The sequence below is a fragment of the Oncorhynchus kisutch genome, linkage group LG18 (genome assembly GCF_002021735.2).
Source record: "Oncorhynchus kisutch isolate 150728-3 linkage group LG18, Okis_V2, whole genome shotgun sequence".
Taxonomy (NCBI): domain Eukaryota; kingdom Metazoa; phylum Chordata; class Actinopteri; order Salmoniformes; family Salmonidae; genus Oncorhynchus; species Oncorhynchus kisutch.
The window spans coordinates 32,690,316-32,716,442 of record NC_034191.2 but is presented as its reverse complement, the minus strand read 5'-3'; the positions used below and the strand labels follow the sequence as shown (position 1 = coordinate 32,716,442).

General features: G+C 45.0%; 1 protein-coding gene across 1 annotated transcript in view; it reads right to left on the bottom strand.

Annotated features, from left to right (window-relative positions):
* Positions 1 to 26,127, bottom strand: part of LOC109909410 (neurobeachin-like) — a 322,523-nt gene that overhangs the window by 25,282 nt on the left and 271,114 nt on the right. The window contains 4 exon segments of the mRNA XM_031795281.1: positions 4,307 to 4,474; positions 10,213 to 10,365; positions 17,273 to 17,392; positions 18,580 to 18,720. Coding sequence (XP_031651141.1) covers positions 4,307 to 4,474; positions 10,213 to 10,365; positions 17,273 to 17,392; positions 18,580 to 18,720 — 582 coding nt within the window.

The window sequence follows — 26,127 nt, the reverse complement described above, 5'->3', positions numbered from 1 at the left end:
TGAATTGAATTGAATTGAATTGAATTGAATTGAATTGAATTGAAAGAGAGAGAGAGAGAGAGAGAGAGAGAGAGAGAGAGCAGAGAGAGAGACAGAGAGGGAGAGAGACAGGGAGCAGAGAGAGAGAGAGAGACAGAGAGCAGAGAGAGAGAGAGAGAGAGACAGGGAGCAGAGAGAGAGACAGGGAGCAGAGAGAGAGAGAGAGACAGAGAGACAGGGATCAGAGAGAGAGAGAGAGACAGAGAGACAGGGATCAGAGAGAGAGAGAGAGAGAGAGAGAGAGACAGAGAGCAGAGACAGAGAGCAGAGAGACAGAGAGCATAGTGATTGAAGGTTATCTGAAGTGCATGTTTTCTCCCGACCATCACAACAACATGCCAATAGCGCTAATCCTCTCTGCGGTCGGTGTGTCAGAACGTCACCTGTATCTCAACAGCCATCTAGAAGACTTAACAGGCAGTTCATTCATTTACGGACCGCCTGCTTTAAGGCCCGTGGCACTTATTGCGTAACTATCTGCTGATGTAGCTCGCAGCATCAAGCAACCTGCCTGGATGAACACACAGGTGTATCAGCAGCTATCACCTGGCCTAGGGGGGCGGACGGACGGACGGGCAGGCGGGCAGGGGGATGGACAACAGACAGACAGGTATAATGCGTGGTATTGTACTGACTCATTGTTCCTGGGAAGTAGGAACTAATGAACTCCTGTTCATCAGGTATGCATCACATTTCACCCACATAGAATGAATGCTCCACATACCAAATCAACACGGATGGGTCATACTAATAGATTTGTGTTTTTCTGCGTAGTTGAGATCAGAGTTGTGTGATGACTGTAGTTCTTAATTATCATATAATTCCATTCTAACGGATCCATAAGAAACATTGACGCACAAACTTTAACCAAGGCACCACCCGCACCCACACAAAGCCAAAAGATATGTTTTGAATTCCATCCTTTCTTACACTATTAAAACCTTGTTGTGAGGTTATGAAGTTAACACATTTATGAAGTTAACATTCCCCATTGTCATTGGAACAATGTAAGTGACTTTGAGAAGAGCCCGTGTGGACTGGCTGTAGGTAACCCTTTCACCACAGACAGAAGTTAGCCTGAAGGGTCTCTGGGAATGACCGTCTCTGAGTTGACATGTGAACTACCATATGTAGAAGTACACCGGCTTGTCTCTAACAATGTTGTCACAACCACAGCTACCATCACCAGGAATCTGTGTCTTTTAAGTTATGTATAGCTTATCAAGGGATCTTCTTCTAGTCGAGGTCAACTATTTAAACGCCAGCATGGCAGCACTGCTACTATGGCTAGGTGACTGCGGTAAGCATAATGAAAGCAGCTTCAAAGCTTCTGTCATCACAAGGACACCTTCATTGGGCTAGCACACATCCCCCCCATGTTGTTTGTGCCTTCAATAGGCAGTAACGGGCCTTCTAACTGGAGGCTGTGTGATTGGCTGTCTGCAGGAGAACAGCCTCACTGATGAATAATTTGTCTGTTTGTGTCTGAGTGATACAGCAGGGTCTGTATCAGGGGGCTGCTGTCATGTTTTCCATATGAGAAGGCTGTCAGGATCGACATCAAGGCTGCAGTAGGACTGCTGTTCCAGCAGCGCGCCCAGTAGACCTGTCACTGTGCCCTCAGCCAACCACGGCCCGGACGCCTGTCTTAGCCAACCACGGCCCGGGTGGCCCGGATGCATGTAACAGCAGCCGCCATCAGCCAGTCTAATCTGACACCTAGTCAGAGGAATGATTATCTCTCATTCTGACTTTCTATTTCCTTGACATTTTAATGCCATAATTGCAGTGGTTAATGTCAGACCTGCGATTGCACCTGTCAGACAGGTACGAACCAGTACCTGCCTGAAGCCAATCAACACATCCTAAAATGTTCTGGAGCCAATCAGCACATCTCAGAAAGTTCTGGAACCAATCAGCACATCCACTCAGAATGGCTGACTGACTGATTAACTGATAGGCTGACTGACTGACTAACTGATAGGCTGACTGACTGACTAACTGATAGGCTGACTGACTGACTAACTGATAGGCTGACTGACTGACTAACTGATAGGCTGACTGACTGACTAACTGATAGGCTGACTGACTGACTAACTGATAGGCTGACTGACTGACTAACTGATAGGCTGACTGACTGACTAACTGATAGGCTGACTGACTGACTAACTGATAGGCTGGCTGACTGACTAACTGATAGGCTGGCTGACTGACTAACTGAAATGGCTGGCTGACTGACAGGCTGGCTGGCTGACTGGCTGGTGGGTCAGCTGAAATTGAACCATGTTGGGATCCTTTGACTGGGAGCAGCTCCACACATGGATCCCACCGCTGCCACCTTATTTCCACCAATACACAGGATCCCACCACTTCCACCATTATCAGCCAAATCTATCCTTGGGATGCGTCCCAAAAGGCAGCCTTTTCCATAGGGCTCTGCTCAAAAGTACTGCACTGTGTAGGGAATAGAGTGCCATGTGGGATGCAGATTTATGTCTATTGTCAATTGTAGTGCTTGAGATAGAAGGTCTATTGTCTGAAGCATTGAAACTTTCTTCCTTGAGCTACGTATTATCTCTCACAGAGGAATTTGTTGTTTTGCAAACTTGACCTTAGGTTTCTGTCTCTGAGTAAATGACAGACAGTAATTATTCACCTGCTATGGAGTAAGAATAAGAGGATCTGACGAAGGACTCAAGGTATTCAGGCATACCTTCATTAGTACTTATCATATCTGTTGCATTTAGCTGAGCTAAGTCCTCCCTCCAACATACACATGTCAGAAAGGAGACAACATCAACTGGTCACCACCATTAGGCAGTATGAAGCTACACAGTCAGCTCCCATCCCAACACTATCGCCTTGCAGGGTGGCAGACAGACAGACAGCTTCCAAAACCTCACAGCCGGATGACTCCAATAATTGCCATTGTCTGAAAAAGCATGAGAGGAAATAATGAAAAGCAAAGCCGTTGTCCATATTGTTTGGTAATTAGGCAGCTGAGTGATTTGCATAGTGGTCACTTGATAGATAAAGGCGGCCCGGGAAGTGACGGGATATAAATGAGTTGTTTTGCAGACGACAGATGGTGGATATCACAGTGAGAGGAGATCACACTGGAAACACCACACTGCTGCTGCATGCCATCTGTTACTGGTGTACCTATCTATCTCCCTCGCATTCCCTATCTATACTAACCTCTCCTCCTCTCCTGCTTTCTCTACCTTCCTCTCTCTCTACCTCCCTCTCTCGCTCTCTCTACCCCTCTCTCTACCTCCTCCTCTCCCGCTCTACCTCCCTCCTCCACTCCCTCTCTCTCTACCTCCTTGTCTCTCTCTCTATACCTCCCTCTCTCTCTACCTCCCTCACTCTCTCCCTCGCTCTACTTCTCTCTTCCTCCCCCTCTCTCTCTTCCTCCCTCTCCCTCGATGTCCTGCTCTCTCTCTCTACCTTCCTCTCTACCTCCTCCTCTTGCTCTCTCTACCACCCTCTCTTTATACCACCTTCTCTCTACCTCCTCCTCTCTACCTCTCGTTCTACCTCCTCTTCCTCACGCTCTCTACCTCCCTCTCTTTCTCTGCCTCCCTCTCTCTACCTCGGTTTCTCTCTTCTTCCCATTCTACCTCCTCCCCTCTCTCTCTCTCTGCAATTAAGCTATTCACAGCTTCCTGTCGCTCAGAGAACAGTTCAGATCTCGTCAATTAATGAAATGTAAATGAAAGGATTCACTCCCATGTCTATTCACTAGATGAGCCCTTGATGATGTATATCAAACAACAATTCAGACTAACATTCATTGACCTGGGTGTGAGTGAGTGAGTGAGTGAGTGAGTGAGTGAGTGAGTGAGTGAGTGAGTGAGTGAGTGAGTGAGTGAGTGAGTGAGTGAGTGAGTGGGTCTGCAGTAATATAGGAGTAGTAAAGAATAATGTCAATTGTAAATGGAGTGAATGAGAGATAGTAAATAAAGCTACCCTTGACTTTGTACTGTATTGTTCATGTATTTGCAACAACTATACTGTAAACCCATATCTGTGTGTACTCTATATGTGTTTTATGTGGTTGTTGTCATCTATGTCCTGTTGTCTGTAAATTATTATGGTTTAACAAAGACAAATTCCTGTGAATTAACAAATAAATTAACTGAACTGACCCCAGACAGAAGCAGCACTATCTATCTATGGTGGAGCTGGTTAGATGGGAGGGGTGGGGTTTGGTGTCCATGGTGACAGTGACGTGCGTATCGTAGCGTGTCGTGTCAAGGCGTACCTCTCTGAGGGCGGGGTCAGTGATGCTGTCCAGGCTGACGGAACCCTCGTAGGTCAGGTGGTGAAAGACATTGAGGGCGCGCACCGCCTCAGGCCCGCGCTGCTTGTAGCCGAAAATAAGGTCAACCCACTGATGCAGCTGACATGACACGAACTCACTTTCCAGGGCCTGTCAGAACACACAGACACACAGGCAGGGCTAGAGGGGAAAGGCACCCAGCAGGATGAAAACACACACAGTACACACAGTACACATACTGTAACACACACACACACACACACACACGCAGGGTGAGTAGAGGAAAAAGGCACCCAGCAGCATGAAAACACACACAGTACACACAGTACACATACTGTAACACACACACACACACACACACACGCAGGGTGAGTAGAGGAAAAAGGCAGCCAGCAGCATGAAAACACAATGTACACACACAACCATACATACAAGGGAAAAAATAACACACACCACACAACCCAACACGCGTTACACTACACACACAGTCTATGTTACTGTACATACAACTGACAACATCACTGCACTACTCAACACATAAACCCCACTGCACTAGTTGTGGTCAAACAGGGAGGAACACTACTATTGAACCTAAAGCATTCAGTGATATTAGACTCCTGAGTTTTGATAGCAGCTATTCTCTCTCCAGACAGACTGTGATAAAATCCACGTCCCTATATAGTCCTATATATTTGACCAGGGTTCTCATCAAAAGTAGTGCACTAGCTAGATAGGGAAGAGGGTGCTATTTGGGACGCAGTTTAATAAACAGGATGAGCCTCAGGAGAGCCGGTTTAATGCCTCCAGCCTGATATCAGCCAGGTATCATGTTTGTTCTCTGTCTATTATAAACAATGACAAGCCATCTTTCTCATGGAGCTGTTCAATACTAATGGAGATACACTTTACTGTAAGCCGTGTGTGTGTGTACAGAGAGGAAAATGTATTTTTTCGGTGTGTTTAAGATAAGATAACAAACTAAAGACAACTACAGCATTCCTGTAGTCTTACACTGGCCCTTATGGTAAACAGTATTACAGTTCTGTTAGATCACTATGGTAGACAGTATTACTCTTGTGTTACATCACTATGGTAGACAGTGTTACTGTTCTGTTAGATCCTTATGGTAGACAGTATTACTGTTGTGTTACATCACTATGGTAGACAGTATTACAGTTCTGTTAGATCACTATGGTAGACAGTATTACAGTTCTGTTAGATCACTATGGTAGACAGTATTACAGTTCTGTTACATCACTATGGTAGACAGTGTTACTGTTGTGTTACATCACTATGGTAGACAGTGTTACAATTCTGTTAGATCACTATGGTAGACAGTGTTACAGTTCTGTTAGATCGTTATGGTAAACAGTGTACTGTTGTGTTACATTACTATGGTTGACAGTGTTACATCACTATGGTAGACAGTGTTACTGTTCTGTTAGATCACTATGGTAGACAGTATTACTGTTGTGTTACATCACTATGGTAGACAGTGTTACTATTGTGTTACATCACTATGGTAGACAGTATTACAGTTCTGTTAGATCACTATGGTAGACAGTATTACTGTTGTGTTACATCACTATGGTAGACAGTGTTACTGTTGTGTTACATCACTATGGTAGACAGTGTTACTGTTGTGTTAGCTCACTATGGTAGACAGTATTACTGTTGTGTTACATCACTATGGAAGACAGTGTTACTGTTCTGTTAGATCATTATGGTAGACAGTGTTACTGTTGTGTTACATCACTATGGTAGACAGTGTTACAGTTCTGTTAGATCACTATGGTAGACAGTATTACTGTTGTGTTACATCACTATGGTAGACAGTGTTACAATTATGTTAGATCACTATGGTAGACAGTGTTACAGTTCTGTTAGATCACTATGGTAGACAGTGTTACATCACTATGGTAGACAGTGTTACTGTTGTGTTACATCACTATGGTAGACAGTTTAACTGTTGTGTTAGATCACTATGGTAGACAGTGTTACTGTTGTGTTAGATCACTATGGTAGACAGTGTTACTGTTGTGTTAGATCACTATGGTAGACAGTATTACTGTTATGTTAGATCACTATGGTAGACAGTGTTACATCACTATGGTAGACAGTGTTACTGTTGTGTTACATCACTATGGTAGACAGTTTAACTGTTGTGTTAGATCACTATGGTAGACAGTGTTACTGTTGTGTTAGATCACTATGGTAGACAGTGTTACTGTTGTGTTAGATCACTATGGTAGACAGTATTACTGTTATGTTAGATCACTATGGTAGACAGTGTTACATCACTATGGTAGACAGTGTTACTGTTGTGTTACATCACTATGGTAGACAGTTTAACTGTTGTGTTAGATCACTATGGTAGACAGTGTTACTGTTGTGTTAGATCACTATGGTAGACAGTGTTACTGTTGTGTTAGATCACTATGGTAGACAGTATTACTGTTCTGTTAGATCACTATGGTAGACAGTGTTACATCACTATGGTAGACAGTGTTACTGTTGTGTTACATCACTATGGTAGACAGTGTTACTGTTATGTTAGATCACTATGGTAGACAGTGTTACTGTTGTGTTAGATCACTATGGTAGACAGTGTTACTGTTGTGTTAGATCACTATGGTAGACAGTATTACTGTTGTGTTAGATCACTATGGTAGACAGTGTTACTGTTGTGTTAGATCACTATGGTAGACAGTGATACTGTTGTGTTAGATCACTATGGTAGACAGTGTTACTGTTGTGTTACATCACTATGGTAGACAGTGTTACTGTTCTGTTAGATTACTATGGTAGACAGTATTACTGTTGTGTTACATCACTATGGTAGACAGTGTTGCTGTTGTGTTACATCACTATGGTAGACAGTTTAACTGTTGTGTTACATCACTATGGAAGACAGTGTTACTGTTGTGTTAGATCACTATGGTAGACAGTGTTACTGTTGTGTTAGATCACTATGGTAGACAGTGTTACTGTTGTGTTAGATCACTATGGTAGACAGTGTTACTGTTGTGTTACATCACTATGGTAGACAGTGTTACTGTTGTGTTAGATCACTATGGTAGACAGTGTTACTGTTGTGTTAGATCACTATGGTAGACAGTATTACTGTTGTGTTAGATCACTATGGTAGACCGTTTTACTGTTGTGTTAGATCACTATGGTAGACAGTTTTACTGTTGTGTTACATCACTATGGTAAATGTACAGTGCTTACGTTATTATTGCACTTATTGTCAACCCAGACACTACAACTCTAGCAGCTGATATGTATAGAGACATGCTGCAGGACTTTACACGCTCCCTCCCACAGGACAATAACAGCCTCTACCAACAGAGTGGAGCTAGCTAGAGCACACAGACAGAGACGAACCCAGAGGGAGCTGAACTAGCCACGGGGCATGTCACCACGATTGAATCAGGCACATGCAAAGATGGGAACTGGAGGGAGGAGGGGTGGAGGGAGGGTGGCGGAGGGATGGAGAGAGAGCGAGAGAGAGAGACAGAAATAAAATAAAAGGTAAAGTAAGAGGGAAGCAGAAAAGGAAGAATGCTATAGTGAGATCAGAAACACTGTCTACCAGCAGGATGACTGAGGACAGAGATGGAGAGTAAAGATGATGAATCTGTAGGTATCCATCCACAGATTCCGCATGTATACTAATATCTGAAAGATAAGAGGATAAGAACACAGTGCCCCCCCCCCCCCCGCCGAGGCCTGCCCCTCCACCTCCCTCCTCCTATTTGTTCCCCCCTCCATCCTCCCCCCGCCTATCTGGCCCCTTTCCTATCTGGCTCCCCTCCAATCTGTCCCCCCCTCCACCTATCTGTCCCAACCTTCACCTCCCTCCTCCTCCCTGTGCCTGTCCTCCCCAATCTCCCTCCACCCTGTGTGCTGGGCTGATCTAGATGTAGCTGACCAGGCAGTAGACAAGAGGAGGAGAGCAGAGGGAGAGAGGAGAGGAGTAGAATAGAGAAGAGCTTAGTGAAAGGTCACCTCTGCTCGCTGCTAAACCCCCCCCCATAATGTCATATCTATAACCATGTCTTGGTGTGTTCAGGCATGAGGGTCTACTTGCACACTATAGTATGTGTACATGGATGTAATGGTGTGTGATTGTGAGTGTGTGTATGCGTGTGTTTGCATGTGATGAGAAGTGAACGACTGTCTGCCTCCAGGCTTGACTGGTTGAGAGGCTGGCAGAGGGTGGAGAGGGAGCTCACGTTCTGTCTCTGTGTGTGTGCGTGTTGCTCAAAGGGCCTGCAGGGAGTACTGGGTTGTCCTGGGATAACACACACACACACACACACAGCCACCCACACACACACACACAGCCACACACACACACACACACACACACACACACACACACACACACACACACACACACACACACACACACACACACACACACACACACACACAGCACACAGCCACACACACACAGCACACAGCCACACACACACAGCCACCCACACAGCCACCCACACACACACACACACACACACACACACACACACACACACACACACACACACAGTACACACACAGTACACAGCTAAATGATGATTGATGAGTCCGGCATTAGGTAACATTATAGGGGACACTTACTGGCCCCGTCATTTTGTGACATCACTTGGGTCAGATTGCGTTAGTATCGAGCACTTTATCAGATGCTGCATGAGTAACTCACACAGAGGAAGAGGGAAGAGAGGGGGAGAGGGGGGAGGAGAGGTGGAGGAGGGGGTGATAGAAGAGAAAAGGAGTTGGTGCTACAAAATTAGAGGACGGAGGAGGAGACAAGGGTGGGAGGAGAGGAGCGGGTTGGGTAGAGGAAGAGAACAGAGGGTGGGAGGAGAGGAGAGGGTTAGGTAGAGGAAGAGAGCAGTTGGTGGGAGGAGAGGAGCGGGTTAGGTAGAGGAAGAGAGCAGAGGGTGGGAGGAGAGGGTTAGGTAGAGGAAGAGAGCAGAGGGTGGGAGGAGAGGAGAGGGTTAGGTAGAGGAAGAGAGCAGAGGGTGGGAGGAGAGGAGAGGGTTAGGTAGAGGAAGAGAGCAGAGGGTGGGAGGAGAGGAGAGGGTTAGGTAGAGGAAGAGAGCAGAGGGTGGGAGGAGAGGAGCGGGTTGGGTAGAGAAAGAGAGCAGAGGGTGGGAGGAGAGGAGCGGGTTGGGTAGAGAAAGAGAGCAGAGGGTGGGAGGAGAGGAGCAGGTTGGGTAGAGAAAGAGAGCAGAGGGTGGGAGGAGAGGAGCGGGTTGGGTAGAGAAAGAGAGCAGAGGGTGGGAGGAGAGGAGCGGGTTGGGTAGAGAAAGAGAGCAGAGGGTGGGAGGAGAGGAGCGGGTTGGGTAGAGAAAGAGAGCAGAGGGTGGGAGGAGAGGAGCGGGTTGCGTAGAGAAAGAGAGCAGAGGGTGGGAGGAGAGGAGAGGGTTAGGTAGAGGAAGAGAGCAGAGGGTGGGAGGAGAGGAGAGGGTTAGGTAGAGGAAGAGAGCAGAGGGTGGGAGGAGAGGAGAGGGTTAGGTAGAGGAAGAGAGCAGAGGGTGGGAGGAGAGGAGCGGGTTGGGTAGAGAAAGAGAGCAGAGGGTGGGAGGAGAGGAGCGGGTTGGGTAGAGAAAGAGAGCAGAGGGTGGGAGGAGAGGAGCAGGTTGGGTAGAGAAAGAGAGCAGAGGGTGGGAGGAGAGGAGCGGGTTGGGTAGAGAAAGAGAGCAGAGGGTGGGAGGAGAGGAGAGGGTTAGGTAGAGGAAGAGAGCAGAGGGTGGGAGGAGAGGAGAGGGTTAGGTAGAGGAAGAGAGCATAGGGTGGGAGGAGAGGAGAGGGTTAGGTAGAGGAAGAGAGCAGAGTGTGAGCGATAAGGAGAGGAGGAGTGGTGTTTAGTTCCTCACCATCCGGTTGATCCTGACAAAGTCCTCAGGCTTGTTGGCCCAGGGAGGCAGTTCTACATCACACACCATGCTGCCGTCCTCCCTCTGGCCCAGGTGGTAACCATTACTGTTACCAAACATCTCTGGCAGGTAGTAGAATTCTGGAATCAATTCCTGTTTGAAACAAGCATTACCACATTATTATACACATGTTATTGATAGGTCATTACACACATTTTGTTATACCACATTATTACACATTTTAATTACACACGGCAGGTGGTAGGAAGAGTAAATGGACTGTGTACGTGTGTGTGACTTCAGGGGGAAAGGTAATACAAGCCAAATAAACAGCAGGCCATGGGTGTTGAGAGGTGCTGTAACAGTTATTTCAGTGGTGTGTGTGTGTGTATGTGTGTGTGTGTGTGTCAGTGCAGGGCTGTGGTGATGGGGTTAGGACCTCGGCACAGAGAGGAAGAAACAAACTCCCATGATCCTCCCTGGTGTGATTCCAACTTCAAAGAGAATAAACAACTAGCTGACCCTGGAGACACCCTTAAGCCCAGTGGTCACCAACCTTTTCTGAGTCAAGATCACTTTCGGAGTCAAAACACAAGCTGAGATCTACCGCTCTTATATATTTAAAAAAATGTAAGCCTATGCCAAATAAAAAGAGTTCTCAGGGGATGAGGTTTGTGTAGTAGGCCCTAGTCCAATATCACAGCATATCGGCTATGCTTGGCCTGCCCGTATAGTTTCTTCTTAGATCATATTTTATTTCAAAACTCAAGCTATATAAAAAAATAGATCAGACAGCTGAACATACATTTAAATAATTCACTTTTTTATTTGACCCAACTAATGGTACATGCAACTGATGGTCAGGCTCAGCAGAGGGAGGCTGAGCAGAGAGAGGGGACACTATCTTCCACCTGATGGTCAGGCTTAGCGGAGGGAGGCTGAGCAGAGAGAGGGGACACTATCTTCCACCTGATGGTCAGGCTCAGCAGAGGGAGGCTGAGCAGAGAGAGGGGACACTATCTTCCACCTGATGGTCAGGCTCAGCGGAGGGAGGTTGAGCAGAGAGAGGGGACACTATCTTCCACCTGATGGTCAGGCTCAGCGGAGGGAGGTTGAGCAGAGAGAGGGGACACTATCTTCCACCTGATGGCGAAACTTGAAAAGCACTGCATTATTTCTGCCTCATGCACAAATTCATGTTGTTGTTCCTATGACCAGAGAAAGTGAAATATTCCTCGGCATTTAAATAGACGAGCCACTAATAATGAAAACACAGGCCTATCGATACACTTGGCTACTCATTCATTTCAGCTGCAGTGCTGATTGTAGCGCGAGGGGAAGTAGTGAGAAGCACGTTTTATGATTTTGAAAAAAGTTGAATAAAAACAGTGTTGACCGTGTTGAATAAAAACAGTGTTGACCGTGTTGAATAAAAACAGTGTTGACCGTGTTGAATAAAAACAGTGTTGACCGTGTTGAATAAAAACAGTGTTGACCGTGTTGAATAAAAACAGTGTTGACCGTGTTGAATAAAAACAGTGTTGACCGTGTTGAATAAAAACAGTGTTGACCGTGTTGAATAAAAACAGTGTTGACCGTGTTGAATAAAAACAGTGTTGACCGTGTTGAATAAAAACAGTGTTGACCGTGTTGAATAAAAACTTAAACATGACCTCACTCATTAAAAAAGCAGCTCTCTGCTGTATCCTTGTATCTAGTTTTCTGATCATGGTTTTAAAAGTTATGATATATGGAAGCTGCAGGCACAGTGATTTGAACTACCAGACTGGTCAGCAGTAGACACACTTGATTTACCTCTCCAGGTCTGCCGGGTAGACCAAATCAAATGTTTCAAAATGTGAACAGTTTACCCGGCCCGCAGGGCAGCTGAATCAAATACACCTACCGCCAACAGTGAAAAAAGGTGCACAAGGATTTACCGTTGGAGATCGACTAGGAATGCCTTGAAGATCACGATCGACCGGTTGGTGACCACTGCTTCAGCTTATCACAGAGTCCCCTTTCCTCCCCTTCTCTCTCTCTGACAGATGCCTCTGTAAATTGTAAATTGGACCATGTGCACAACAGGAATGTGGCGTCTCCCTCCTCTCTCTGTCAGAGCCCTCATTAGAAAACCATTTAAAACCATTTAAACTCTGTCTAGGCCTGTGTTTATCAGGAGGTGTATGTGTTGTGTGTCAGGTGTGTGTGTCAGATGTGTGTGTATGTGTGTGGGTCAGTGACTTTGTGTTTGTGTGTGTGCAGGCGGGCTTGTGTGTGTGTGTGTGTGTGTGTGTGTGTCAGCGACTGTGTGTTTGTGTGTGTGCGTGCGGGCGGGCGGGCGGGCGGGCTTGTGTGTGTGTGTGTCAGCGACTGTGTGTTTGTGTGTCAGCGGCTGTGTCTGTGTGTGTCTAAAATGTGCTGGGCCTCCTAGCTGGTTCAGTGCTAATATGAGGGCTGATTTATGAAAGCAGTGTTTGTCGTGTTCTGTGATGCTGTTGGTTTTTACCAGGCCTATGGGAGTTTGACCAGGCCTGTTGCCCATGGGAGGATAACTACAGGAGGGTAACAAGCAGGGTTTAGAGAGGAAGCTGGCATGACAGGAAACACCCCAATAAAACACGGGAGTCTGGTGTTGGTCACATTTCACTCTTTGACTGACCACAACATTGGAGGCTGTTCCCCTCCCCCCTCTCTCTCCCCTCGCTCACCTATCTCTATCTCTCTCTCCCTCTGTCTCCCTCCTTACTCTCTCTATTTGTAAACTTCCCTGTCATAACTCAGCACCAAGCCGTTAAAGCTGCCAGCTCCGCTTTCGAGCCCAGCTCCCCTGGCAGCCATTAATACAGCAACAGCCTGTTAATGGGCTTAACAAGTCAATCACACAGCCTCCATAGATAGCTATCTATGGAGCCTGTTCGCTAACAGCCTCCATAGCATTAGCTATATTAAATGCTGCTGGGTCCCTTCAGGTGACACACTGGCAGCGTTCTGGGGTGTTACTGGGACTGTTGACTACTAGACATGTCTGCCTCACCCTCTTTCACACATACACGCATGCACGCGCATGACAGACACACACACACACACACACACACACACACACACACACACACAGAGACACACACACGGATGAGCAACACTTAAAACATGTATTGTGAAGGGGAGGAGGGTGGAATGAGTGGAGGGGGGGAATGCTGGTACGAGGTCTCTTGACAATGACTTGCTCTTGTAGGTGGTCAGCTCAACGCTGTTATGGCCCCCCTCCTACTCCCCCTGGTCCTGTACTCTTTGTCATTATGTAGTCATGACTGTCCTGATCAGGTCAGGTTACAGGAGACCACAACCCTACAGATTATCTCTCAACCCCAACAGAGGAGGAGAGATCTAGGGGTCTGAAGATGTGGGGGTTTTATGACCCCTCACGCCCCTGGTAAATCTCAGGCCACAAACAAATTCCTTTGTCCTGTTACTATAGAGAACCAGCCTCAGAACATTAAACATGAAATAAAGGGACTTTGGAACAATGGTTTCCATCAGCCACAATGGTGGTCATGACGATAGATGGAATATGAAAATGTATGTCATTTTTGTTTTGTTATTCAAGGTTAATAGATGATGTTATTACGAAAACATTGTAACGTGAAGAGTTTTCCTAGTATATGTTTGATGTTTATACATTGTACGTTGTATGGAATATATCCAAATCAAAGAGAATGTTTTGGTAAAGATGAAATGTGAAGTTAGTTGTCTAAAATTGGATTTGAGTAAAATCTAGACCTTGCCCTCATAACTTGGTACGCCCAGAGAATTGCCCTAAAGGCGGTTACGCCCACTTCTGACACGAGGGTATAAAACCTGTGAGTAAAGAATTTCCAGAGAAGACTACGTGACCCAAGCTGCAGCCAAGCGCTAAAAAGTCAACGAACCCAGAAAGCAACACAAGTTTGAAGACAAAGAAATCTTTTTCTACCCAAGCTACGGATGAGTAGCTGTGTCTAAGCGGGTGAATTCAAGCCGGACCCCCTAGCATCCAATCCCAGCGAATTGTGGTATCTAAAAGGTTTAATTCCTATGCTGTGAGCTCTGAGCTACAGAGCTGTCTGTCCTCAGAAGACCCCTCCCAGAGCAAGGGAACAGACTCCTAAGCCAAAAGGACACTGACATCGTGAGGACGACCAGAAAGGTGCGCCGGAGAAGTGCGTCATCGAGCAGCCTGAACGGTCCCCTGAACGGTCTACGCAGAGAATCCCCACGTAATTACATCATTATATTCTAACCCATAAGAGTGGCAGTTTGGGGCAAGGCTAGGGTTAGAATAGCATAGCTGACAAATTCACCCAAATGTATATTTCTCTCGTGTACTTTCTTTTTCCTCTCTCTCTTTGACACCCCCATTTTGGGTAACACACACCATAGTATGTTGGCCCGTTATACTGAGTTCTAATCAATAGCCTATAATGTGTTTTGTCTATGTGTAAGATTGGTGTGGTACAAACTCATTGGTGAGACCCGGGTCCGTGTAGATTCACAGACTATACGACGTTCAGAACGAGATTGTAGAGGTAACTGGATAATTAGCGGCTGTGGTAAAATCGATATTCTGATATTCTTTGAGTTAATTTGGAAAATAGAAACTCAATAAAATCTAGTTTTCCCATGGTGCCCCAGGTTAATGAGTTTATAATTGCTTGATTCAGTTAATCACGCAATTAGAAACTTTTAATCATTCGATGAACAACAGTCGTAACATTAACTAATACAACGTCACGACAGTAGGTAACACTTTGTGAATGTAGGTAACTGTGTACCTAAGTGTCTTGGCTGTGTGCTTAGGGTCGCTGTCCTGTTGGAAGGTGAACCTTCGCCCCAGTCTGAGGTCCTGAGCAGGTTTTCATTAAGGATCTATTTCCCTCTGTCCTGACTAGTCTCCCAGTCCCTGCCACTGAAAAACATCCCCACAGCATGATTCTGCCACCACCATGCTTCACCTTAGGGATGGAGCCAGGTTTCCTCCAGATGTGACGCTTGGCATTCAGACCAAAGAGTTTAATCTTGGTTTCATCAGAGCAGAGAATCTTGTTTCTCATGGTCCGAGAGTTCTTTAGGTGCCTTTTGGCAAACTCGGTAGAACTGTGTGTGTAGGTAGAACTGAGTGCGTAGGTAGAACTGTATGTATGTAGGTAGAACTGAGTGTGTGTAGGTAGAACTGAGTGTGTAGGTAGAACTGAGTATGTAGGTAGAACTGAGTGTGTGTAGGTAGAACTGAGTGTGTGTAGGTAGAACTGTGTATGTAGGTAGAACTGTGTTTGTGTAGGTAGAACTGTGTTTGTGTAGGTAGAACTGTGTGTGTGTAGGTAGAACTGAGTGCATAGGTAGAAATTAGTGTGTGTAGGTAGAACTGTGTATGTAGGTAGAACTGAGTGTGTGTAGGTAGAACTGAGTGTGTAGGTAGAACTGAGTGTGTGTGGGTAGAACTGTGTGTGTAGGTAGAACTGAGTGTGTAGGTAGAACTGAGTGTGTAGGTAGAACTGAGTGTGTGTAGGTAGAACTGTGTGTGTGTAGGTAGAACTGAGTGTGTGTGGGTAGAACTGTGTGTGTAGGTAGAACTGAGTGTGTAGGTAGAACTGAGTGTGTAGGTAGAACTGAGTGTGTGTAGGTAGAACTGTGTGTGTAGGTAGAACTGAGTGTGTAGGTAGAACTGAATGTGTAGGTAGAACTGTGTGTGTAGGTAGAACTGTGTGTGTAGGTAGAACTGTGTGTGTAGGTAGAACTGTGTGTGTAGGTAGAACTGAGTGTGTAGGTAGAACTGTGTGTGTAGGTAGAACTGTGTGTGTAGGTAGAACTGAGTGTGTGTAGGTAGAACTGTGTATGTAGGTAGAACTGAGTGTGTAGGTAGAACTGAGTGTGTAGGTAGAACTGAGTGTGTGTAGGTAGAACTGTGTGTGTAGGTAGAACTGTGTGTGTAGGTAGAACTGAGTGTGTGTAGGTAGAACTGAGTGTGTGTAGGTAGAACTGTGTGTGTAGGTAGAACTGAGTGTGTGTAGGTAGAACTGTGTGTGTAGGTAGAACTGTGTGTGTAGGTAGAACTGAGTGTGTAGATCAAACAATTTAGCAGAATAATGAAACACAGCTGCTGTTGTAATATCTTGTCACTCTCTCCTTCGTGCTGATAGACCAGCAGCCATGTTCTGTGTGTTTCAACAGACAGGCAGACAGACATACAAGTAGTTTAAAGTAGCATGTATTTGTTAACAGGGCATGTTAGCTGGTGTGCTGCTCTCTCCCTTTCCACCACAAGCCGAGCCCAGGAAAAGTCCTGTCCGGACATAAAACACTACATTTTAAATAGCTTTTGTCATTAATGCTTTATTAATTGCCTGGGGCAACACTAACCCGACGTGGGGTGTTCTAGAAATATCTGACACTTTGAGGTCAGAGCTGTTCCCGCTGTGTTACAGAGTGGCTGTGGTGGTTCAGCGTTCCTCTGTCTGCATCCCAAATGACACCCCATTCTCTATATAGTGCACTACTTTGGACCAGGACCCATAGGGGCCATTTGGGACACATCCTCTGACTGCTCCTTTGAGAGGATTTCTTTCTTTCTTTGTCTTCAGCCTTTGTTCACATACAGTACAGCACTCCTTTGTTTCTAAAGTAATGTTTAAAAAAAATATATAAGCGATAAATTAACTATGTATTTGTAAGTGCTTTAGTTATTCACTGTGTACCATGTCTCTGTTCCTCAGAGTTTGAGCACAGTGTTATTTATAATTCATGGTATATGTTTTATTGTGACGTTTCCTTCTGGGTTGTATACCGATGAACAGGGAATGCATCAGACCCACTGTAGATGCAGAGTATTTTACGCTGAGTAGAGGTTGTTTCATGGACACACACACACCCACCCACTCACGCACACACACACACACACACACACACACACACACACACACACACACACACACACACACACACACACACACACACACACACACACACACACACACACACACACACACACACACACACACACACACACACACACACACACACACACCTTGACGTCTGAGGTGTCTCTCTGGCAGTGCCTCCAGGAGCGGGTGATGGCTGAGAAGGTCCGGTCTGGATGGTCAAACTTGTTGTTGTTAGCATTCAGAAAGAACGTGGTGAAAGGCTCCTGCAAGAAAAAACATACATACATTTTACATTGAGCAAAGGATGTTTCATGGACACACAAACACACACAAATATCAGAACACAGATAACACCACCATACCAAACCATACTGTCAGTGAACTAGATTTTCTATTGCATGTTCGGAGTGAATAATTTATGCTCCCCTAAGGAGAGCTAATGGCTGAATTCTACTGGTTGTGACAGAGATAAGGGCAATGAGAATCTCTATTGGAACCCTAGATTCGGTAAAGAGGTCAATGGAACGCAGACTGTGGGGGATAGAAGAAGGATGCCAGATTGGTTCACATTCGACAAATCTGATCTAACAAAGTGAATATTTGTCAAATCCGTCATGATTGTCATGTATTGTCACAGGCCCACAATGTGATTACTAAAGTCCGACTTTGGCTGCATAACATATAAACAATAGCCTAAATGTAGAATAATTTTCCTGGGGGGCAATGAGGAGATTCGGGATCTTTCCTCCACGCATTTGCATGGCATTTCCATTGTTTGGGTTGAGTTCCACTGACCTCTTTATCAATGATGTGTTTCTGTGTCTGTATATCTGATGTTCCTGTGCCAGACTAGCGTGCGTGCGTGTCTGTCTGTCTGTCCTCCCCTACTGTACATTACCCACAATGCCTTAGGGATTATTAACTACTGTGCTTCCTGGTAGCCGGGAGCGACGGTGCTAATTTGCTGATACTGTATGTGGTGTTCCCAGTCTGAGATGGAGACAGTGGTTCGATGGAGGGATTTAGGGAGGAGAGGCGGAGAGGAGGGGGAGAGTGGCAGGCAAAGGGAGGACAGGGGGGTGCTACTGACTCCCCATCAAGCTTTCTCCAATTAACGAGCTGCCTAACATATCAGATATGGACAAACCCCAGGAGGGGTAACCCTATATCTCACAATTTAGATTCCACTGGTATTTACTAAACACTAGGTGGTATCAATGTGCTTTCAACTGTGTGGACTGTGTGACTCAATATCTAACTAACTTACTGTACTAGCTACCATTTAGAACATTTTATTTTGGATAAAGAATGACATACGTCTGTCTCCACAAGTCTAAAGTCAGATATAAAGTGTAGAAATGATAATGAACCTATATATTTGTTTGATCAACCACCCCTTTTCCAGGTACAGGGAACAGGGTATTGGGTGGATGGGGTACAGAGTACCTACTATCCTGAGCAGCCAGAGCATGGTGGAGTTAGCGGTGGAGTAGTGGGTGTTGTAGTGATATGGGGGTGTCTGGTCCTCTTCCCAGGTCTCATAGCGCTCTGCATAGAACACTGCACGCTTGGGGTTCAACGCTCCGATTGGCTGAGGGAGAAACAGAAGTTACGTACATACAGTAGATAGAGTATGATGTTCAGTATATAACTGATTTTAAAGACTTAGCAGACAGACAGCTCCTAGATCAGGGTTGTCAAACACAAGGCCCCCGAACCAAATGAGACCATTTAATATGGCCCGCCATGTTGTCATGGTAAAAAAAGGCCACAGGAGTTTAGTAAGGCCTCCTATTGATATTACAGTAATTGCGTACCTAGTCAATGGATAAAACAAGAAATATATGACTTTACAACCCAAATATTGACCTTTGATAGCATGTTTCATACTTCCACCATAACACAGGAACAGAAGCCAAGTCAATATTACACTCTGGGTCCCAGACTCTCTGTATAAGGCCGAGACTCATTCTGGGTCCCAAATAGCAACCCATTCCCAATATAGCGCACTACCTTTGGGTAATAGGATGCCACTAACTATGTGGGTAATATGATGCCATTTGTGATGCGCCCTACGCCAATATTATGCCACTGAGACTCACTCTGGGTCCCAAGCCTTTGCTTTCTCATGTGTTTCTAAGACAATCTAATTAGCCATTAAAATACATGTACTGGAGAATGGTTTCTCTGCCTTCTCCATCACCCTGGCCAACAGGCAGCCATTGAAGGTATATTGGCAGTCATTGTTAATACACTCAGTGCTATTGGTCAGTGGGGGAGGGTGTGTATCCGTGTCTCAGATTGACCACAGGAATCATGGGAAATCTACCCCAACAAAGCCCTTGATTCAGACCAGCTGCAGCTAGTGGAGAGACCAACGACTAAAAATAAAAGAACTTCAATATCAAATCATTAAGACTGTGCCGTTACTCCAGTATTCCCGTGACTAGAGTTATGAGAGTGTTACAACACAAAAAGCTGCTTTCCAAATGACATTCAATTCCCTATATAGTGCACTCATTTTGACCAGAAGGCCCTGGACATAGGCTTCCATATGAGATGCAGCCAGACTTTCTCATCATCTTCATTATGTTCCAACAGCCCATAGCTCCCTCTATGTGGCACAGAACACATGGCATTAGTAGGAATGACTAGCGCTCAACTCTCTCACTCCAAACCAACTGGTCACGTCTGGTTTCCTTCTACGTTCCTTTCTTTCCTCTCCAACGTAATGACCGTCCACATCGATGTTAGCACGATGAGAGAGAATGAAAGAGAAGTTTATTGAGATCTGCTGAGATTTACGAGGTGATAATAGGCTGTCATGTGACGTATGGGGCCAGCTGTGATTGGGCTGTGGGCTACAGGAAGTCAGACATGCTGGTAAACATCCAGGAGGAACCAGGCTGGTCTCATCTTAGCCCAATCATAGCTGCAGCTGGACAGCACAGCCAGATAATAGGACAGACTGGGTTTCAACCCGGTTCTGACAACCAGCTAACATGTCCCACAGCTAACACAGTCTCACAGCTAACACGGTCTCACAGCTAACATGGTCTCACAGCGAACACGGTCTCACAGCTAACACGGTCTCACAGCTAGCACGGTCTCACAGCTAACATGGTCTCATTGCTAACATGGTCTCACAGCTAACATGGCTTCACAGCTAACATGGTCTCAATGCTAACGCGGTCTAATAGCTAACGTGGTCTAATAGCTAACGTGGTCTCAGCTCACGTGGTCTCATAGCTAACACGGTCTCACAGTTAACACGGTCTCATAGCTAACACGGTCTTACAGCTAACACGGTCTCACAGCTAACATGGTCTCATAGCTAACACCGTCTCACAGTTAACACGGTCTCATAGCTAACATGGTCTCACAGCTAACACCGTCTCACAGCTAACATGGTCTCACAGCTAACATGGTCTCACAGCGAACATGGTTTCACAGCTAACATGGTCTCATAGCTAACATGGTTTCACGGCTAACATGGTCTCACAGCTAACATGGTTTCACAGCTAACATGGTCTCACAGCTAACATGGTTTCACGGCTAACATGGTTTCACAGCTAACATGGTCTCATAGCTAACATGGTTTCACAGCTAACATGGTCTCATAGCTAACATGGTTTCACGGCTAACATGGTCTCATAGCTAACCTGTTCTGTATCCAATCTTCAAGGAGAATAGATTAAAAGGGAAGCGTGTAGCTCTCGTAGTCGATAAACTGTATATTGACAACCAAATGTTCCGAGACACAGACTGCTCACTCCATGGCTATTCTAAAAATGACAAAGTTCTTATAGAGGAGTCGAATAATGGAACGCCAAATATTAGCCATGGTAGGGAATGTAATAATAATTTACAAAAATAGATAGAAAAGCAGTAAAATGAGACAATCGTTAAATGAACTATAACTACACTATACCATTCAAGATAGGGCATGTTTTAAAATATTTATTTAAATGTCCATGTACTGTATTTTGTAAAGGGATAAGACGGCATTAGCAGAAAGGATAACTAGTCAAATAATACTTCAAATATAACGAACTAGAACACAAAAGTACTCAATCAACATGGTGGAGATAAAGAAACACAGCAAACAGAAGACATAGAAGGCACAGTACATCGGTACTGTATTGTGATGAAAGGGGCGGTGTGTGTTTTTTGTGTTTGGAAAAGTGTGGTGTTAAGTGAGTGAGAAAGGAAACAGTTGCATATCCCAGAGTCTGTGAGCAGGGGTTGCGAGAGAGAGCTTTCAATTTTGTGCGGATGAGGGATACATTTTATTTATTTATTGTCCTATCATGATGGAACGGTCCCCAAGCCTATACCCTAGACACCCACCTGAGCGACACATACACTAAAGTCCATATCTTTTTTATAGGTGCTTACTGTAAGTTGCCTATTTGCAGCCAAAACAGAAAGAGGAATGTGCATAGAGCAGCACAGTCCCTTCAAGATTCTGAACCTGCCTGGCAGGGTTGGTCCTACAAAGCCAGAGCCCCCTGATGGGAGAGCATAATATACAAGGAAATTCACAAAGCTGCTAATGAGAACCTTTACGACCTTGTAGGTAGCCGGTGTGGCTCCCGGTGGGGTACCCCCACGCAGGTAGTGGCAGTGCTGGCAACACTAGCTGCAGTAACCCATGGGAAGTGGGTCACACTCGGACAATCAGAGAGGGGGCATAGAAGGTCATAGAAGGTCACTGACCATCTCGAATCCCACCGTACCTTCTCCGCTGTGCAATCTGGTTTCCGAGCCGGTCATGGGTGCACCTCAGCCACACTCAAGGTACTAAACGACATCATAACCGCCATCGATAAAAGACAGTACTGTGCAGCCGTCTTCATCGACCTCGCCAAGGCTTTCGACTCTGTCAATCACCATATTCTTATCGGCAGACTCAGTAGCCTCGGTTTTTCGGATGACTGCCTTGCCTGGTTCACCAATTACTTTGCAGACAGAGTTCAGTGTGTCAAATCGGAGGGCATGCTGTCCGGTCCTCTGGCAGTCTCTATGGGGGTGCCACAGGGTTCAATTCTCGGGCCGACTCTTTTCTCTGTGTATATCAATGATGTTGCTCTTGCTGCGGGCGATTCCCTGATCCACCTCTACGCAGACGACACCATTCTATATACTTTCGGCCAGTCTTTGGACACTGTGCTATCTAACCTCCAAACAAGCTTCAATGCCATACAACACTCCTTCCGTGGCCTCCAACTGCTCTTAAACGCTAGTAAAACCAAATGCATGCTTTTCAACCGGTCGCTGCCTGCACCTGCATGCCCGACTAGCATCACCACCCTGGATGGTTCCGACCTAGAATATGTGGACGTCTATAAGTACCTAGGTGTCTGGCTAGACTGCAAACTCTCCTTCCAGACTCATATCAAACATCTCCAATCGAAAATCAAATCAAGAGTCGGCTTTCTATTCCGCAACAAAGCCTCCTTCACTCAAGCCGCCAAGCTTACCCTAGTAAAACTGACTATCCTACCGATCCTCGACTTCGGCGATGTCATCTACAAAATGGCTTCCAACACTCTACTCAGCAAACTGGATGCAGTCTATCACAGTGCCATCCGTTTTGTCACTAAAGCACCTTATACTACCCACCACTGCGACTTGTATGCTCTAGTCGGCTGGCCCTCGCTACATATTCGTCGCCAGACCCACTGGCTCCAGGTCATCTACAAGTCTATGCTAGGTAAAGCTCCGCCTTATCTCAGCTCACTGGTCACGATGGCAACACCCATCCGTAGCACGCGCTCCAGCAGGTGTATCTCACTGATCATCCCTAAAGCCAACACCTCATTTGGCCGCCTTTCGTTCCAGTACTCTGCTGCCTGTGACTGGAACGAATTGCAAAAATCGCTGAAGTTGGAGACTTTTATCTCCCTCACCAACTTCAAACATCAGCTATCTGAGCAGCTAACCGATCGCTGCAGCTGTACATAGTCTATTGGTAAATAGCCCACCCTTTTCACCTACCTCATCCCCGTACTGTTTCTATTTATTTACTTTTCTGCTCTTCTGCACACCAATATCTCTACCTGTACATGACCATCTGATCTTTTATCACTCCAGTGTTAATCTGCAAAATTGTAATTATTTGCCTACCTCCTCATGCCTTTTGCACACATTGTATATAGACCCCCCCTTCGTTTTCTACTGTGTTATTGACTTGTTAATTGTTTACTCCATGTGTAACTCTTTGTTGTATGCTCACACTGCTATGCTTTATCTTGGCCAGGTCGCAGTTGCAAATGAGAACTTGTTCTCAACTAGCCTACCTGGTTAAATAAAGGTGAAATAAAATAAATAAAAAAATAAAAATTGTGACCCTGGTTGCACAAAATAATCAAAGGTCTGACTGCACAGAGACGCTTGGGAACATGGTCACAACAAGGGACCAGTGTGTGTGTGTGTGTTTCAGGGGAAAGTGGTGTAGCTGATCTCCATCACCTAGGACTTGACATTGGTGACATCTCCCAATTTTTGCCAATTTTGCTCAATCTTGCATGCTTTCTCAAACAGCTGTAACTGTATATGCATTCGTAAATCAAGTCCTTTCTTGAGTAGGTGCTCTGGGATGTAACAACAGTTGAGGATCTGAGCTTATAGTTGATTGTGGGAAAAGGGGTTGAGCGCGCGTGTGTGTGTGTGTGTGTGTGTGTGTGTGTGTGTTTGTGTGCGTGTGTATCCCACATCTGTTGCTAGGGGGTAAGGATGTTAGAGGCAATATAGGATGCATCATAATAATTGTTTGCTAAAATAATAATTGCTTGCAATGGCATACCTGGTTATAGGTAATAATCCTTTGATTGAACTGTCGACATTATTAGCCATATTAATTGTTAATGATGGAAATAAAGATATATATAGTTTTTTAATAGCTATATCTAAAGCACATTGAGGGGAGAGCATTGAAAATGCTTTTAGCGTTTTTTTCTGCTTCTGTTCTGTGGTGTGGCACCGTGTGCTCTTTTCAAAGGATGGGTCCTGGCCTATCGGGGAGCCTAGGGATCCGGGGGGATGGGGGTGGCCTGCTGGTCACTGGGATGACAACCCAAATGGTGGAATAGTGGAGAACAATTGGAGGGTTACTTAGTTGCAATGCAAATATCATGGACACTCAATTACTATGGTACTTTTTAATGGTTTGGACACACCTACTCATTCAAGGGTTTTCTTTATTTTTACAATTGTCTACATTGTAGAATAGTGAAGCCATCAAAACTATGAAATAACACATATGGAATCATGTAATAACCAAAAAATGGTTAAACAAATCAAAATATATGTTAGATTTAAGATTTTTCAGCCATATTAATTGTTAATGATGGAAATTAAGATATATATAGTTTTTTTTAAAGCTATATATAAAGCAAATTGAGGTGAGAGCATTGGAAATGCTTTTAACAGTTGCCTTGATGACAGCTTTGCACACTCTTGACATTCCCTCAACCAGCTTCATGAGGTAGTCACCTGGAATGCATTTTAATTAACAGGTGTGTCTTGTTAAAAGTTCATTTGTGGAATTTCTTTCCTTAATGCGTTTGAGCCAATCAGTTGTGTTGTGAAAAGGTAGGGATGGTATACAGAAGATAGCCATATTTGTTAAAAGACCAAGTCCATATTATGGCAAGAACAGCTCAAATAAGCAAAGAGAAACGACAGTCCATCACTACTTTAAGACATGAAGGTCAGTCAATCAGAACAATTTCATGAACTTTGAACGTTTCTTCAAGCGCAATTGCAAAAACCATCAAGCGCTGTGATGAAACTGGCTCTCATGAGGACTGGAAGGAAGGAAGACCAAGAGCTACCTCTGCTGCAGAGGATGAGTTCATTAGAGTTACCAGCCTCAGAAATTGCAGCCCAAATAAATGTAGAAAATAGTAAAAGTAAAGAAAAACACTGCAATGATTAGGTGTGTCTAAACTTTTGACAGGTACTGTATATACTTGCAAAACATTATATGGGGGATTGGAAGTGATGCAGACAATTACATTGATGGAAGCTACAATCTATCTACAATTTTAAAGCTGATCTACCTGCAAAACATTGTCTCACAGCTAACGTGGTCTCATAGCTAACATGGTCTCAGAGTTAACGTGGTCTCACAGCTAACGTGGTCTCATAGCTAACATGGTCTCAGAGCTAACGTGGTCTCATAGCTAGCCAAGAACCCCAAATACAGTGAATATGAATATTTCCACTAAACCCAGCAGCAGGATGGATGTCGTATCTTAAGGACAAAACCTCACAGACAAATGGTTAAAAGTAGCAGATGGAAGTCATATCGCCTCTGACCACATAACATCTGCTGCCATTTTCGGTTCATTTCCAGACTATTCTACATGTTAAATCGCCACCGTTCCTCGACACACAGAAGGTGATCTACTGCGCACAGCTAATGTTGGTTATGGTGTGTCTTGTCCATTACATCTTATCGGCTTCCTTTGTCACCCTCACAGACAGCTCTTAGCCTATAAAAATATATGGGGGGCTTTAGCCTGCTGAACTAGCTCATTAGTAAGACATTAAAAAGCTGTTAACATGGTAGATAGTGTTGGGTCTTAAGTGGCCATAAGAGCTTTCTAAGCTCTAAGCCTTTCACATGCATGCAGCACCAGCAACCTGGCACCATATTCCCTATATTTTATGCTGCTTTTGACCAGGGTCCATTTGGGTAACAAAAAATGTTTGGCTAGTTCACGCAACAAGACAACATCCATTTCTGGCTATACTCTGACCTTCTCTGTTGTTGATGTGCGACAGCTAGCTACCTAGATAACTTTGCTACAGTGTGGTATTTTATTGATTTCTTGACATAAACACACTTTAAAGCAACCAGGCATGTCAAGTGTGTTGGTTGTGCTAACAACTAATTTACTTAAGGTTAATTGATGGAACTATCAATGCTAATGTTGGATGCTAATGTTAGCAAGCTAATGTGCTAAAATAGATACTAGGTGGGAGATGG